General features: G+C 41.6%; 1 protein-coding gene across 7 annotated transcripts in view; it reads right to left on the bottom strand.

Moving 5' to 3' along the window:
* Positions 1-12,242, bottom strand: part of EFCAB6 (EF-hand calcium binding domain 6) — a 249,329-nt gene that overhangs the window by 133,551 nt on the left and 103,536 nt on the right. For all 7 annotated transcript variants that reach the window (XM_040490605.1, XM_040490608.1, XM_040490604.1 and 4 more), the window contains one exon: positions 2,175-2,285. In XM_040490605.1, coding sequence (XP_040346539.1) covers positions 2,175-2,285 — 111 coding nt within the window. The remainder of the gene's footprint in view (positions 1-2,174; positions 2,286-12,242) is intronic.

Here is a 12,242-nt window from a genome sequence, read left to right as displayed (position 1 = left end):
AAATAAATAAATAAATAAATAAATAAATAAATAAATAAATAAATAAATAAGAAAAAAGATTCTCCCTCTCTCTTTGCCCTTCTCCCCCACTTGTGCTCTTTCCCTCTTTCTAGAATTAAAAAAAAAATGATAGTGAATCAGCTCAACAATTATCACGTCCGTTTGGGGCGGGGGGGTTGCTGCATCTACACAGCCATCTTACCTTTCTTCAGCTGTACAAAAACACAGAAACACACACACACCTACAACCATTTCTAAGAAATATACAAAGTAGGGGCGCCCCGGTGGCTCAGTTGGTTGGGCGTCCGACTTCGGCTCAGGTCATGATCTCGCGCTTCGTGGGTCCGAGCCCCACGTCGGGCTCTATGCGGACGGCTCGGAGCCTGGAGCTTGCTTTGGAGTCTGTGTCCCCCTCTCTTTCTGCCCCTCCCCAGCTCACACTCTGTCTCTCTCTCAAAAATAAACACTAAAAAAATTTTTTTTTAAAGAAATATATAAAGTAGCAGAATTCCTGAGTCTGGTTGCTCATGTGACTACTGCAACCTGGTTTTTCGAAAGATCACTGGCACAGGAATGAATGGATGTTTCTGCAATAATCATCACCTTATACAGTACCACCGACCAGGGGGCCCAGTAGTTCTCTGGTGTGTGTTGGGGGTGGGACAGGGGGTACCGTGCTAGGCACTGTGGGATGTTTAGAGCAAACCTGGCCACCGCCCACTAGATATCATTAGCGCCCCCACCCCAGCTGTGACAACCAAAAACGTCTCTGGGTGGCTGGGATTGCCCCTAGTCGAGAATCACTATTTAAACTTTATTTATGTTGAGAGAGAAGCAGGGAGACAGAGAGAGAGAGAGAGAGCACATCCCAAGCAGATTCTCCACTGTCAGCGCAGAACGCGATGTGGGGCTTGATCCCGTGACCTTGAGATAGTGACCCGAGCCGAAATCAAGAGGTGTCAGACACTTAACCAATCGAGTCACCCAGGTGCCCTGAGAATCACTGTTTTAAAGTAAATGAAACTCACATTTTAATTCTTTCCTATCTTTCAGTTAAGAAAATAGCAAAAAAACAGAAGTAACTTCACTTAAGAAATAGGCTCACGGAGTTGCATCCCAGGAACGGGGTGGGGGGTGGAGGGGTGGGGAGGGAGCTTTAAATACCTGGAAGGCCAGTAACCAGGGCAGTTTGTCAAGTATTCATAAATCCCCGAGACACAGAGCAGACCTAGTGAAATGGGAATTAACTCTGCGGCCCCATGACTCGGGCCCAGGGGTTCGGAAAGGCAAGATGCCAGCGGGGGCCGCCTGATGGGAATGCAGACACACCAGACAGCAGGTCCTGGCTCCTTCCACTCCTTACCCGTGTGGCCTCTGACACGTTGCTCACTATTCTGATGCTCTATTTTTCTCATATTTTACTTTACAACAGAGCATAGTGCTTTCGATGAACGTGCCGAGATTGTAAAGCCTGGTTTTTTTCCTTAAAATGTATATAGGGCGATCCATACAGGATACACATTCACGTAAACAAAATACTTCTTAGAGCAAAAGCCTAAACTTTAAAATGTCATATTATTAAGTACTTGTTTTACATTTTCGGCCCCACCACAATTTACGTGATACGTAAATCTGAAGTTGTAATAGACGTTAGAATGAAAACAGAAATAATGGCGCTCGGGGCAAAAAATCCCCCTGACCCACGATATCTGCACCACGCATAGTGGTAAGGAGACAAATGAATGTGGATTGTTCCTCTCTGTGCAACACTTAACACAACATGCTTCTACACAATTTCCCAAGAACACACGCAAAGCTCAGTGTGACGCTGGCAGCGTTGATGTGCGCACGTCCAATACTCAGTCTCCATTTCTGCCTCCACCGCGCTCACTAAGTGGCAGGTCTAGTTAAGACCCTTACAGTCTCAGGTTTTCATCTAGAAACTGGAATAATAATTATACCCATCTTATAGTTTACGGCCATTTGAAATAAGAATGCCTGTATGGGAAACAGTTGATGAATGGTAAATCGCTATGTCAAGGTTCATAATTATCCCATGAAGACTAATTTGTGATTCAAAACCTGAAGAAAAAGTAATGCAGATATTCTCATAGATTATAATAGGTGTAACTGAAATTTGGTTCTTCTGTTTTTGTTTTTGTCTTGCCACATACCTGTTTCTTTCGGTCGGGGGAACTGTGTTGTTGACTTCCAACCAGTGGGACTCATAAAGTGAGGTTAGAAATTGTTTCCAGTTGACTCTAGCAGTGGTTTTAAGTCCAAATCTGGATTTAAAAGAGTAAAAATATTACTTTAGATATTTTTCGTATAATGTTTCATGGATTAGATGTTTAATATTGAAGAGTGCAGCAATGAATTTAGGTGAAGTTTCAAATCTAAGGCAAACAAACAAGATAATTTAGTAAAATAGTACTACCAATTGACTTTTAAAAAAGCAAGGAAAACCAAACTGACGCTACAGTTCCTTGTTCCTGTATTCCCTTAGCGGTAGGTAGCATACGGTTGAAGGAAGAAACAAAGGAATTTGATTCTCATGTTCATGAGATAATTCTTTCAAAGTCACTATTTGGAGAGTTCAGTCACCGCGGGAGGCCGAGTAAAGGCCCGGGACGCATCCACTTCCTAATCCCCGGGATCTGTGAGTGTGGTCTCAGGTGGCAAAAAGGGACTGTGCGGATGTGATTAAGGCACAGGTGCAGAGACGGGAGGGTACCCAGGCTAACCAGGGATCCGGTGGGCCGATCTTATCACAGGAGTTCTCCATATCCGAGAGTTTCTCCGAGCTGTAGCCAGAAAAAGACGTGAGGACAGGAGAAGGGCCAAGGAGGTGACTGGAGATGCAGGAAGGGCCGCGCGCGCCCAGGAAGCAGGCGCCTCTAGGAGGCCGCAAAGGCGAGAAACGGACTCTGCATTTCTCCACTCGGCTTGTGCTGCTTTGTCACGGCAGCAACTGAAAGCAAGTACAGACGCAAAATCACAGCGGGAACGAGTAACTGGAAAATTGTTGAAAAGGAAACTACCAAAGCCAGCGTGGCCCCGTGACTCGGGCCCAGGGGTTTCGGAAAGGCAAGGTGCCAGCGGGGGCCGCCTGACGGGAACGCAGACGCACCAGACAGCCGGTCCTGGCTCCTTCACTCCCTACCCGTGTGGCCTCCGACACGTTGCGCACTATCCTGATGCTCTATTTTTCTCATCTATAAAATGAGCATAACGTCCTCCTCGGGGAGGGTTGCTCTAAGGATTAAAGCTACTACATCGAAAAGCCCCTACTGAGTATTGGATCGCCAGCAGGTGTCCCATCACACGCGCCACCCTACGGTCTATGTGACCCAGCCGCTAAGCATCACCCACGCTTCCATAACGGGGCGGGGCGGGGCGGGGGGGACGAAAAGAATTTGGGCTAAGATTCTTCAACGGCAGATACGAGATGCAAAAGTGGGGAACGCCACAAGACAGACTACCCTGTTTTGACGGCCAAAACTAGTGGCTGTAAGGAAACTGGTCTCGGGTGGATCAGACGCGGGCCACGTGAGAAAGTACCAGCGTGCATGTGTGCACACGCAAACACACACGGAGTTGTGTGGCCCTTCAGTTCAGGGTTATGCTCTTCCTTGCCCAAGGTCCCTTATATTTGCTGCTTCCTTTGACAAATGCCACCCTCGTCATCATACGTCCCATTCTTAATTCTACTCCTCTTTCGAGCTCAACTTAATCATTACTTTCTCAGGGAAGCCTTCTCCGATGTCCATAACCAGGGCTCTTTGCCCTGTTAGCCTGTCCCATAGCACTCTGCCTCCTTCCTTTATAGCGTTTATCATGAAGGATTAGTATTATTAGCATCTGTCACTAAGGATTAATATTATGAGCATTTGTCACTAAGAATTAGTATTATTAGCATTTAACACTTGCATAGCACCTGGGTCATGTTATGATTATAACACCCAATGCTTGATAAATGGTTGTTATTATTTATGCTTCTGCTATTAGGACCATATATGTTTTCATGAGAACGGGAGATACCGACGGATTGATTTTCATTGTGTATACATGACAACATCTAAGAAGGAGACTGCGACAGTGGTCTAATGCCTTGCTGTTCACATACAAAACAAAGTTTCGCCTTTCATTCTTGGCCTTCCTTCCTCATGTTGCCCACAACCTGGATAGAGTTTGTTAACGCTATATATTTCCACCTTAGATTTCAGCAGGTCAGAAATTAATTTTCTATAATGGAAACACTGGGTCTACTGTTAAATGCAATCAGCTTCATATGCCATGTGTAGGAAATTACTTGCTCTTTGGGAAAAATATCAGATTAGATATTTGGGAAAAATACCAGATTCACCCCGTTCTCTATACTAAAATAAATTCAAAATAAGTGAAGAAGTGAAACGTAAAAACAAGGACCACTAGCAAAGGAAAATCTAGGTCTATATTCAACTGGTATTTGAATAGGAATGGGTTAAGTAACATTTAAGAAGGGAAATCACAAATTTCCCTAGTCAATGCCATCAGCATAAAAAAGTTCCGTACGCCAGAAATATTGAAATAAAACTTAAGAGCCATAAACCAGAGGTGCCTGGGTGGCTCAGTCAGTTGAGCATCTGACTCTAGATCTCAACTCAGTTCTTGATCTCAGGGTCATGAGTTCAAGCACCACAATGGACGCCCCCCACCCAAAAAAAGGCCAAAAAAAAAAAAAAACAGACTTGTAAAGTTATGTAACATAAATATGCATAACAAATTGCAGATTTTCTTAAAACATAAAGCACTTATACAAATTAATATAAAAATACTAAAACCTGATTTCTTCTTCCAGTAATGGAGGAGTCCAATCCTACTGGACTAATCCTCCTACAGATAGTCACAACAAGCTCTGGGCATAACACCAAAAGCAGTTACCTAAAAGCACTACAGGGTGAACAGATGTCGGGATGGCAAAACCCAACTCCGGTTGGGACTCCGTGCTGAGAGGAGTCGAGCTGTGAAGACGATGTTCAATGCTTTCAGCCTGGTGCTAGGTGCTGTAGCATGAGGGTTGCCAAGGGTACCAGTACCCCCCCCCCAAAAAAAGTAGCCTTTATGGCCTGGAACACTAGAAGACCAAACCCAGGTGAGCCAAGACCCCTAGAGAGAAGGGGGAAATCCTGGAAGAAAAAGAGCCAGAGAGGGATTCCCCAAGCTCTGTCCTACCACATTTCTGACTGGCTCTGAATCTCACATGATCAGAACCTTCTCGTAATACTTAGCTGAACACAAAAGATCTGAACTAAGATCAGAGCTGCCACCCAAGAAACAGAATATGAAGTTTGAGTCCAACCAAGACAACCACCTAGCGAAAACGAAAGAAACAATACTCATCGAAAAAATGATAACAAAAGTTATAGTCTTCATGATTTAATATTCAAAAAGTTGAGGACAGAATCTGCAATTATAGAACATATTAAAAAACCCAGATGGAAGTTTTTGGAACTTCCATGGAAGATGGAACATTCTAGGGAGAAAAGTCTGACATACACGCAATTGGAATCACAGGAGGAGAGGAGAGAAATAATGGGGCAGAAAAGAATATTTGGAGACGACAGGCCAAAATGTCCCCAAATTTGATTAAAGATATCCATTTACAGATTAAGACGCTGAACAAACACCAAGTAGAATACCATGAAAAAGGCCATGCCAAGGCACATGACGAAGTCCAATTCAAAGAGTAAATCCTGAATGCAACAAGAGAAAACTTACTCATTACATTCAGGGGACATTTTAACAGATGGCTTTTCATCCAAAGTCATGGAAGCTGAAGGAAGTGGAACGACATCCTGAAGGGCCAAGAGAGAAAAAGAACTCACCCAAGACTTTTTCATCTAAGAAAATATCCTTCAAAAATGAAGGGTACAAGAAGACATTTCTAAATAAAAGAAAGCTAAGGGAACCCGTCTTGAGCACACTGGTGCGTCGATAAAGGAAGTTCTTCGGGCTGCTGGGAAATGATAGCAGATGGGAGACCTCGACGCTTCAGAAAAGAAGGAGAAAAGTGTCAGAAATGGTAAATATCGGAAAAAAATACAAGAGGCTATTTTTCTTGGCTTTTTAGCTTCTAAATTTATTTCTAGTTCTTTAAAGCGAAACAGTAATAACATTGTTTTGTGGCATTTGTAATATGGATAATTCATATAATACCCATGGTATAAAGGGCACGGTGGGGCAGGACAGCGACCTATATGCTCACGTGGGTTCTGCATTTTACGTGAAGTGATCCAGCGTCAACTGGTTGCAGGCTAACGATGAGCAGGTAAATATGTATACTACAGTCCCCATGAAAAGTTATGTAAAAAAGCATAACTAAAAAGACTATAAGAAAATTAAAATGGAATTCCAAAAAATGTTCCAAATATCTGAGAAGAAGGAAGAAAAAGAGAAAACAAAACAAAAAACAAAAAAGGGAGATCCAAATCCAAATATATCAACAATTACTTTAAATATTAACGGACTAAACAAACACTTCAATTGGATCTTCTTTATGACCCCAATGTATGCTGTCACAAAAAAGGGCACAATTAATATGAAGACGCAGATAGGTTGACAAAAAAGGACATTACCTTAAACCACATGATCAAGGGCAACCTCAACAGTGCAAGTCATATTAATACTCTACACCCTAGAAATGATGGAATGAGAATGGTACTTTGCCCCGTGGTCTTCCTTCCAAAAACACATTACGCCAGTCCAATCAGCCAAATCCCAATTGAGGGGCATTCTGTAAAATATCTGACCAATAATTCCCAAAACAGGCAAGGTTGTTAAAAAACAATGAAAGTCTGAGCCACTGTCAGAACCAAGAGGAGCCTAAGGACACATGACTACTAAATGTAATGGCGGATGTATCCTACGTGATATCCTGTAACGGAAAAAGGATATTAGGGGAAAACTGAGGAGATATAAAAAAAGTACAGACTAACTAGTTAACAATAATACATCAATATTAGTTCATCAATTGGGAAAAATCTACGATACTAATAGTGTAAGATGTTAATAAAAGGGGAAGCTGAGTGTGGGGCACATGAAAATTCTCTGCACTATCTCCACAATAGTTATATAAATGTAAAACTTCTGAAGTAAAAGGTTATGTTTAAAAAGGATAATGAGGGACTATTATATATACCTTTATGTCAACCCATTTGGCAATTAAGATGAAATGGAATGTGTTGAAAACACAAATTACCGGGGCACCTGGGTGGCGCAGTCGGTTAAGCGTCCGACTTCAGCCAGGTCACGATCTCGCGGTCTGGGAGTTCGAGCCCCGCGTCAGGCTCTGGGCTGATGGCTCGGAGCCTGGAGCCTGTTTCTGCCCTCTCTCTCTGCCCCTCCCCCGTTCATGCTCTGTCTCTCTCTGTCCCAAAAATAAATAAACGTTGAAAAAAAAAAAAAAGAAAACACAAATTACCAAAAATGACCCAAGAAGAAATAGAAAATTTGAATAATTCTCTATTTAAATTTTTTTTTATCTTAAAACAGTCCTAAAAAGAAAAATTCAGGCCTATATGGCTTCTCAGGTGAATTATATCAAACATTTAAGGAAAATAAATAATGTTGGCCAGAAAGTAGAGAGGAAGGAAAGATTTTCCCATGTTAACCTGATCCCAAACTAAGAGAAATATTTTACAAGCAAGGGCAACTTTAGACAAATGTCACTCATGAAAAAAGATGCAAAAAATTTTTAACAAAATTTCAGCAAATAAAATTAAATATATAAAAAGGATACTATATATTATGACCAAGTGGGATTTAATCCCAGGATGTAAATTGGCTGAACTAAAAGTTGATCAATATAATTCACTACGTTAATAGAATAATGGAGGGAAACTACATAATATCAGAACAGATGCAGAAAATTGAATTGCGAAATTTGAATTTCGCAAAATTCAACACATATGATAAAAAAAGAACTCATCAAAATAGGAATAGAAAGGAACTCCCTTAACCTAATAAAGGGCATCCGGAGGACACCCATGGCTAACATCACACTATGTTACAAGATGGAATGCTTTCTACCTAAGATCAGGTCAGAACAAGACAAAGATGTCCAATTTTGCCATTTCGGCTCAGCATTGCACTTAATGTCCTACTTAGTAAAATAAAGCAAGAAAAAGAAACAAAAGGCATACAGATTGCAAAGGAAGATGTAAGCTTGCTTTTATTTGTAGGCAACATGATTATATTCAGAAACACTAGAAAATCTACAATAAAAATATTTGAACTAATTAGCCAGTGAATTTAGTAAGGTCACAGTGTTCTAAGTAAATACACAAAAAATCACTGTATTTCTAATTACTGGCCATGAATAGTTGGAAAATGAAATTTTAAAAATTCATTTACGATTGAATAAAAAATACTTAGAAATAAACATAATATGTGTAAGATTTGAGAATTATAAGCAACAAAACCTTGCCTAGGAAAATTAAACACCTAAACAAGTGGAAAGTTATACCATGTCCATGAAGTAGAAAACCGAATATAGTTAAAGTGGCAATTCTCCCCAATGTATTTGCAATTAAAATCCTAGCAGGTTTTTTTCCTTTGATATATTGACAAACTGCTTCTAAAACACAAAGACCCTAGAATAGTCATACAATTGTGAAAGAGAAGAACACGTCTAGAGGACTTGCACAATCTAATTTCAAGACTAAACTATTTAGCTACAGTAATCAAGACAGTGTGGTATTGATGTGAGAATAATCCTATAGATTAATGGAAGAGCCTAGAGTCCAGAAACCTACTTATACTTATATAGTCAATTGATTTCCAACAAAGGTGCAAAGTAATTCATCAGAGAAATAGTAGCCTTTTCAACAAAGACTCCTGGAACAACGGGATACCTGGATAGAAACAAAATGAACCTCCAACCTTATCGCACACCATACTCAAAAACCATCCAGAAATGGATCTCCCCTAAAAACTACCCATAACAAATTTTTAAATAGATAAAACAGGCTTTATCAAAATTAAAAACTTTTGTACTTCAAAATACAAAGAGACAAGCAAGCCACGCTGAGAAAATATGTGAAAATAGGTAGCCAACAAAAAAACTCATATCTAGAATATATAAAGAACACTTGCAAATCATTAGGGAAATAAACAAACCAATAAAGCATGCAAAAGATTTGTACATATACTTTTTAAAAGAATATATATGAATGGCTAATAATCACATGAAAATAGTCTCAACATCATTAGTCATCAGGGAAATGCAAATTAAAAGCAGAATGAGGAGTGCCTGGGTGGCTCAGTTGGTTAAGCGTCTGACTTCGGCACAGGTCATGATCTCGTGGTTCACGAGTTCAAGCCCGTTGTCAGGCTCTGTGCTGACAGCTTAGAGCCTGGAGCCTGCTTCAGATTCTGTGTCTCCCTCTCTCTCTGGCCCTCCCCGACCCATGCTCTGTCTCTCTCTCTCTCAAAAATAAACATTAAGAAAAAATTTTCAATCAGAATGAAATACCTTTACACACCACCAGAATGGGTAAAAGTAAGACTGGCAATACTAAGCATTGATGAAGATGTCGAGCTCCTGGAGTTCTTACGTGTCACTGACAGAATTACAAAATGGTAGTTACTTTGGAAAAGGGTTTGACAGTGTCTTATAAATTTAAACATACACTCACACAACCCAGCAATTTTACTACGAGGTATTTACCCAAGAGAAATGAAAACATGTATCCACACAAAGAATTGAATGCAAATGTTCACAGAAGTATCTTGCATAATGACCCCAAACTGAAAACAACCCAAACGTCTGTTAACTGTTGAGAGGATTAACAAATTGTGGTAAACAAACACTGAGTCGGTCAAGCATCTGACTTTTGATTTTGGTTCAGGTCACGATCTCACAGTTTGTGAGATGGAGCCCTGAGTTGGGCTCTGCACTGACAGCATGCAGCCTGCTTGGGATTCTCTCTCTCCCTCTCTCTCTGCCCCTTCCCTGCTCTCTCTCTCTTAAAATAAATAAAAACATTAAAACAGAAATCCAGAGGGAGAGCTGCCTAAGGCAAAAAAAAAAAAAAAAGAGCCACTGGGACATTTTTTAAAAATGTTAAATGTTTTATTTTTGAGAGAGAGAGAGAGAGCGAGCAGGGGAGGGGCAGAGAGAGAGGGAGACACAGAACTGGAAGCAGGCTCCAGGCTCCAAGCTGTCAGCAGAGGGCCCAACGTGAGGCTCAAACTCACGAGCCGTGAGATCATGACCTAAGCCAAAGTCAGACGCTTCACCGACTGAGCCACTCAGGTGCCCTGGGACATTTTTAAGAGTGAAAAAACTTGGCTATATCTTTGTGACTTTGGATAATGGTTGCTCATGTGATTTCTGGCAAAGTGTGTGCTGATTTATTGAAAATTGTTTCATTCATGTGTTTATTCATGTTGATTATAAAACGTGCACAGTCTCAAACTGGAAAACAGGGGAAACCATGAAGAAAAAAATAAATTACTCATAATTATAACAGCCAGAGATAACCGCTACTGATATTTTAGTATATTTCCTTCCAGAATTTCTTTGTGTGCCCAGGCACACACACTCCGTGCATACTTAACATCATTGAGATCATATGAGGTATCAGTTATGGTCTGTTTTCTCACAGTATTTATCAGGAGCATTTTGTATGTCATTAAAAAACCTTTGAAATTAACTTTTAATGGCTGCCACGTGTTTTGTTAACTCTTGAGTCAAAAGTGTGGACGTGTCTAAGGTTTTCACTACATATTGCTCAAATGTACTTCATAAAGGTGTTAATTTATTCTTTTTTTAAAAATTTTTTAAAAGTTAGCTTTGAAGGAGAGAGAGAGACAGAGCATGGGTGGGAGAGGGGCAGAGAGAGAGGGAGACACAGAATCCGAAGCAGGCTCCAGGCTCCGAGCTGTCAGCACAGAGCCCGACGTGGGGCTCGAACCCACAAACCGTGAGATCATGACCTGAGCCGAAGCCGGACCCTCAACCGACTGAGCCACCCAGGAGCCCCGGTGTTAATTTATTCTTATGAGGGAGGGTCCGTGAGAGGCTTTTTGCCACATTTCCCACCGCCACTTCCAGATCCTTGCCAATCTGACGGGCGAAGGCACAGTTCCTCGCTGCTGTTTTGATTTGCGTGTCCTTTGCTGTTGCACTCACGCGTTTTTCATGTTTAAAAGTTTTATGTACTTTCTCTGTGAATGATTCATTCGTGTCCTTTGACGATCTTCTGTGTTTTCAAAATGTTTTCTTTTACCCCAGTATAAGTTGCATAAAATAAAATCCATTCCTAAGTATATAGTTTCATGGGTTTTGGCAGTTGTATATATTCACCTGACCACCGCCGCAGCCAGTATTAAGGAATACCTCCACGACCCTAAAATTCTACTCTTCGCCTTTGGAACCAGCCCCTCCCCTGACCTCAGCTCCGGCAACCAGTGATCGCTCTCTGTCACGGTCACTCCAGTTTTGGCTTTTCTAGGAGTTCCCATAAATGGAATAATCATACAGCGTGTACTCTTTTGTGCTCGACTACTTCCTTCATTTACCATGTTTTTAAGATTCATCCGCGTTGTTGTAGATCCCAAGGTTTCTAATTGCTATTGCTGGGTTAAGCAATTAACCGACTGAGCCACCCAGGCGCCCCTAGTATTAAACTCTTCATTGCTGTCCCCTAATCTGTTCTCCTTCCTCCCGTCTTCAAATATATTGAGTTCCTATTCCATGCCGGCCTCCGTCGGCCTGGGATGCTCTTCGTCCCACAGCAAGTACAATGTGACTGGCATGCTCTGAATGTGTGTGACACAGCAGACTTCCTTTCTTTGTGCCTGATGCTTTCTTTTTTTTTTTTTTAACGTTTATTATTTTTGGGACAGAGAGAGAAAGAGCATGAACGGGGGAGGGGCAGAGAGAGAGGGAGACACAGAATCGGAAACAGGCTCCAGGCTCCGAGCCATCAGCCCAGAGCCCGACGCGGGGCTCGAACTCACGGAGCGCGAGATCGTGACATGGCTGAAGTCGGACGCTTAACCGACTGCGCCACCCAGGCGCCCCGATGTGCCTGATGCTTTCATAAAGGACCCACCTTAAATGCCATCTCCCCCAGAAGTCTTCCCTGATGCCTCGTCTGGGGTAGGTCTGCCCCCATGCATCGCGATTTATCATTGGTTTGTTTCTTTCTTTTTTTTTTTTTTTCAACATTTATTTATTTTTGGGACAGAGAGAG

This window comes from Herpailurus yagouaroundi, unplaced genomic scaffold (genome assembly GCF_014898765.1).
Source record: "Herpailurus yagouaroundi ecotype Mexico unplaced genomic scaffold, PumYag 182, whole genome shotgun sequence".
Lineage (NCBI taxonomy): Eukaryota > Metazoa > Chordata > Mammalia > Carnivora > Felidae > Herpailurus > Herpailurus yagouaroundi.
The sequence above is the reverse complement of the archived record's forward strand: the minus strand, read 5'-3'. Positions and strand labels throughout refer to the sequence as shown.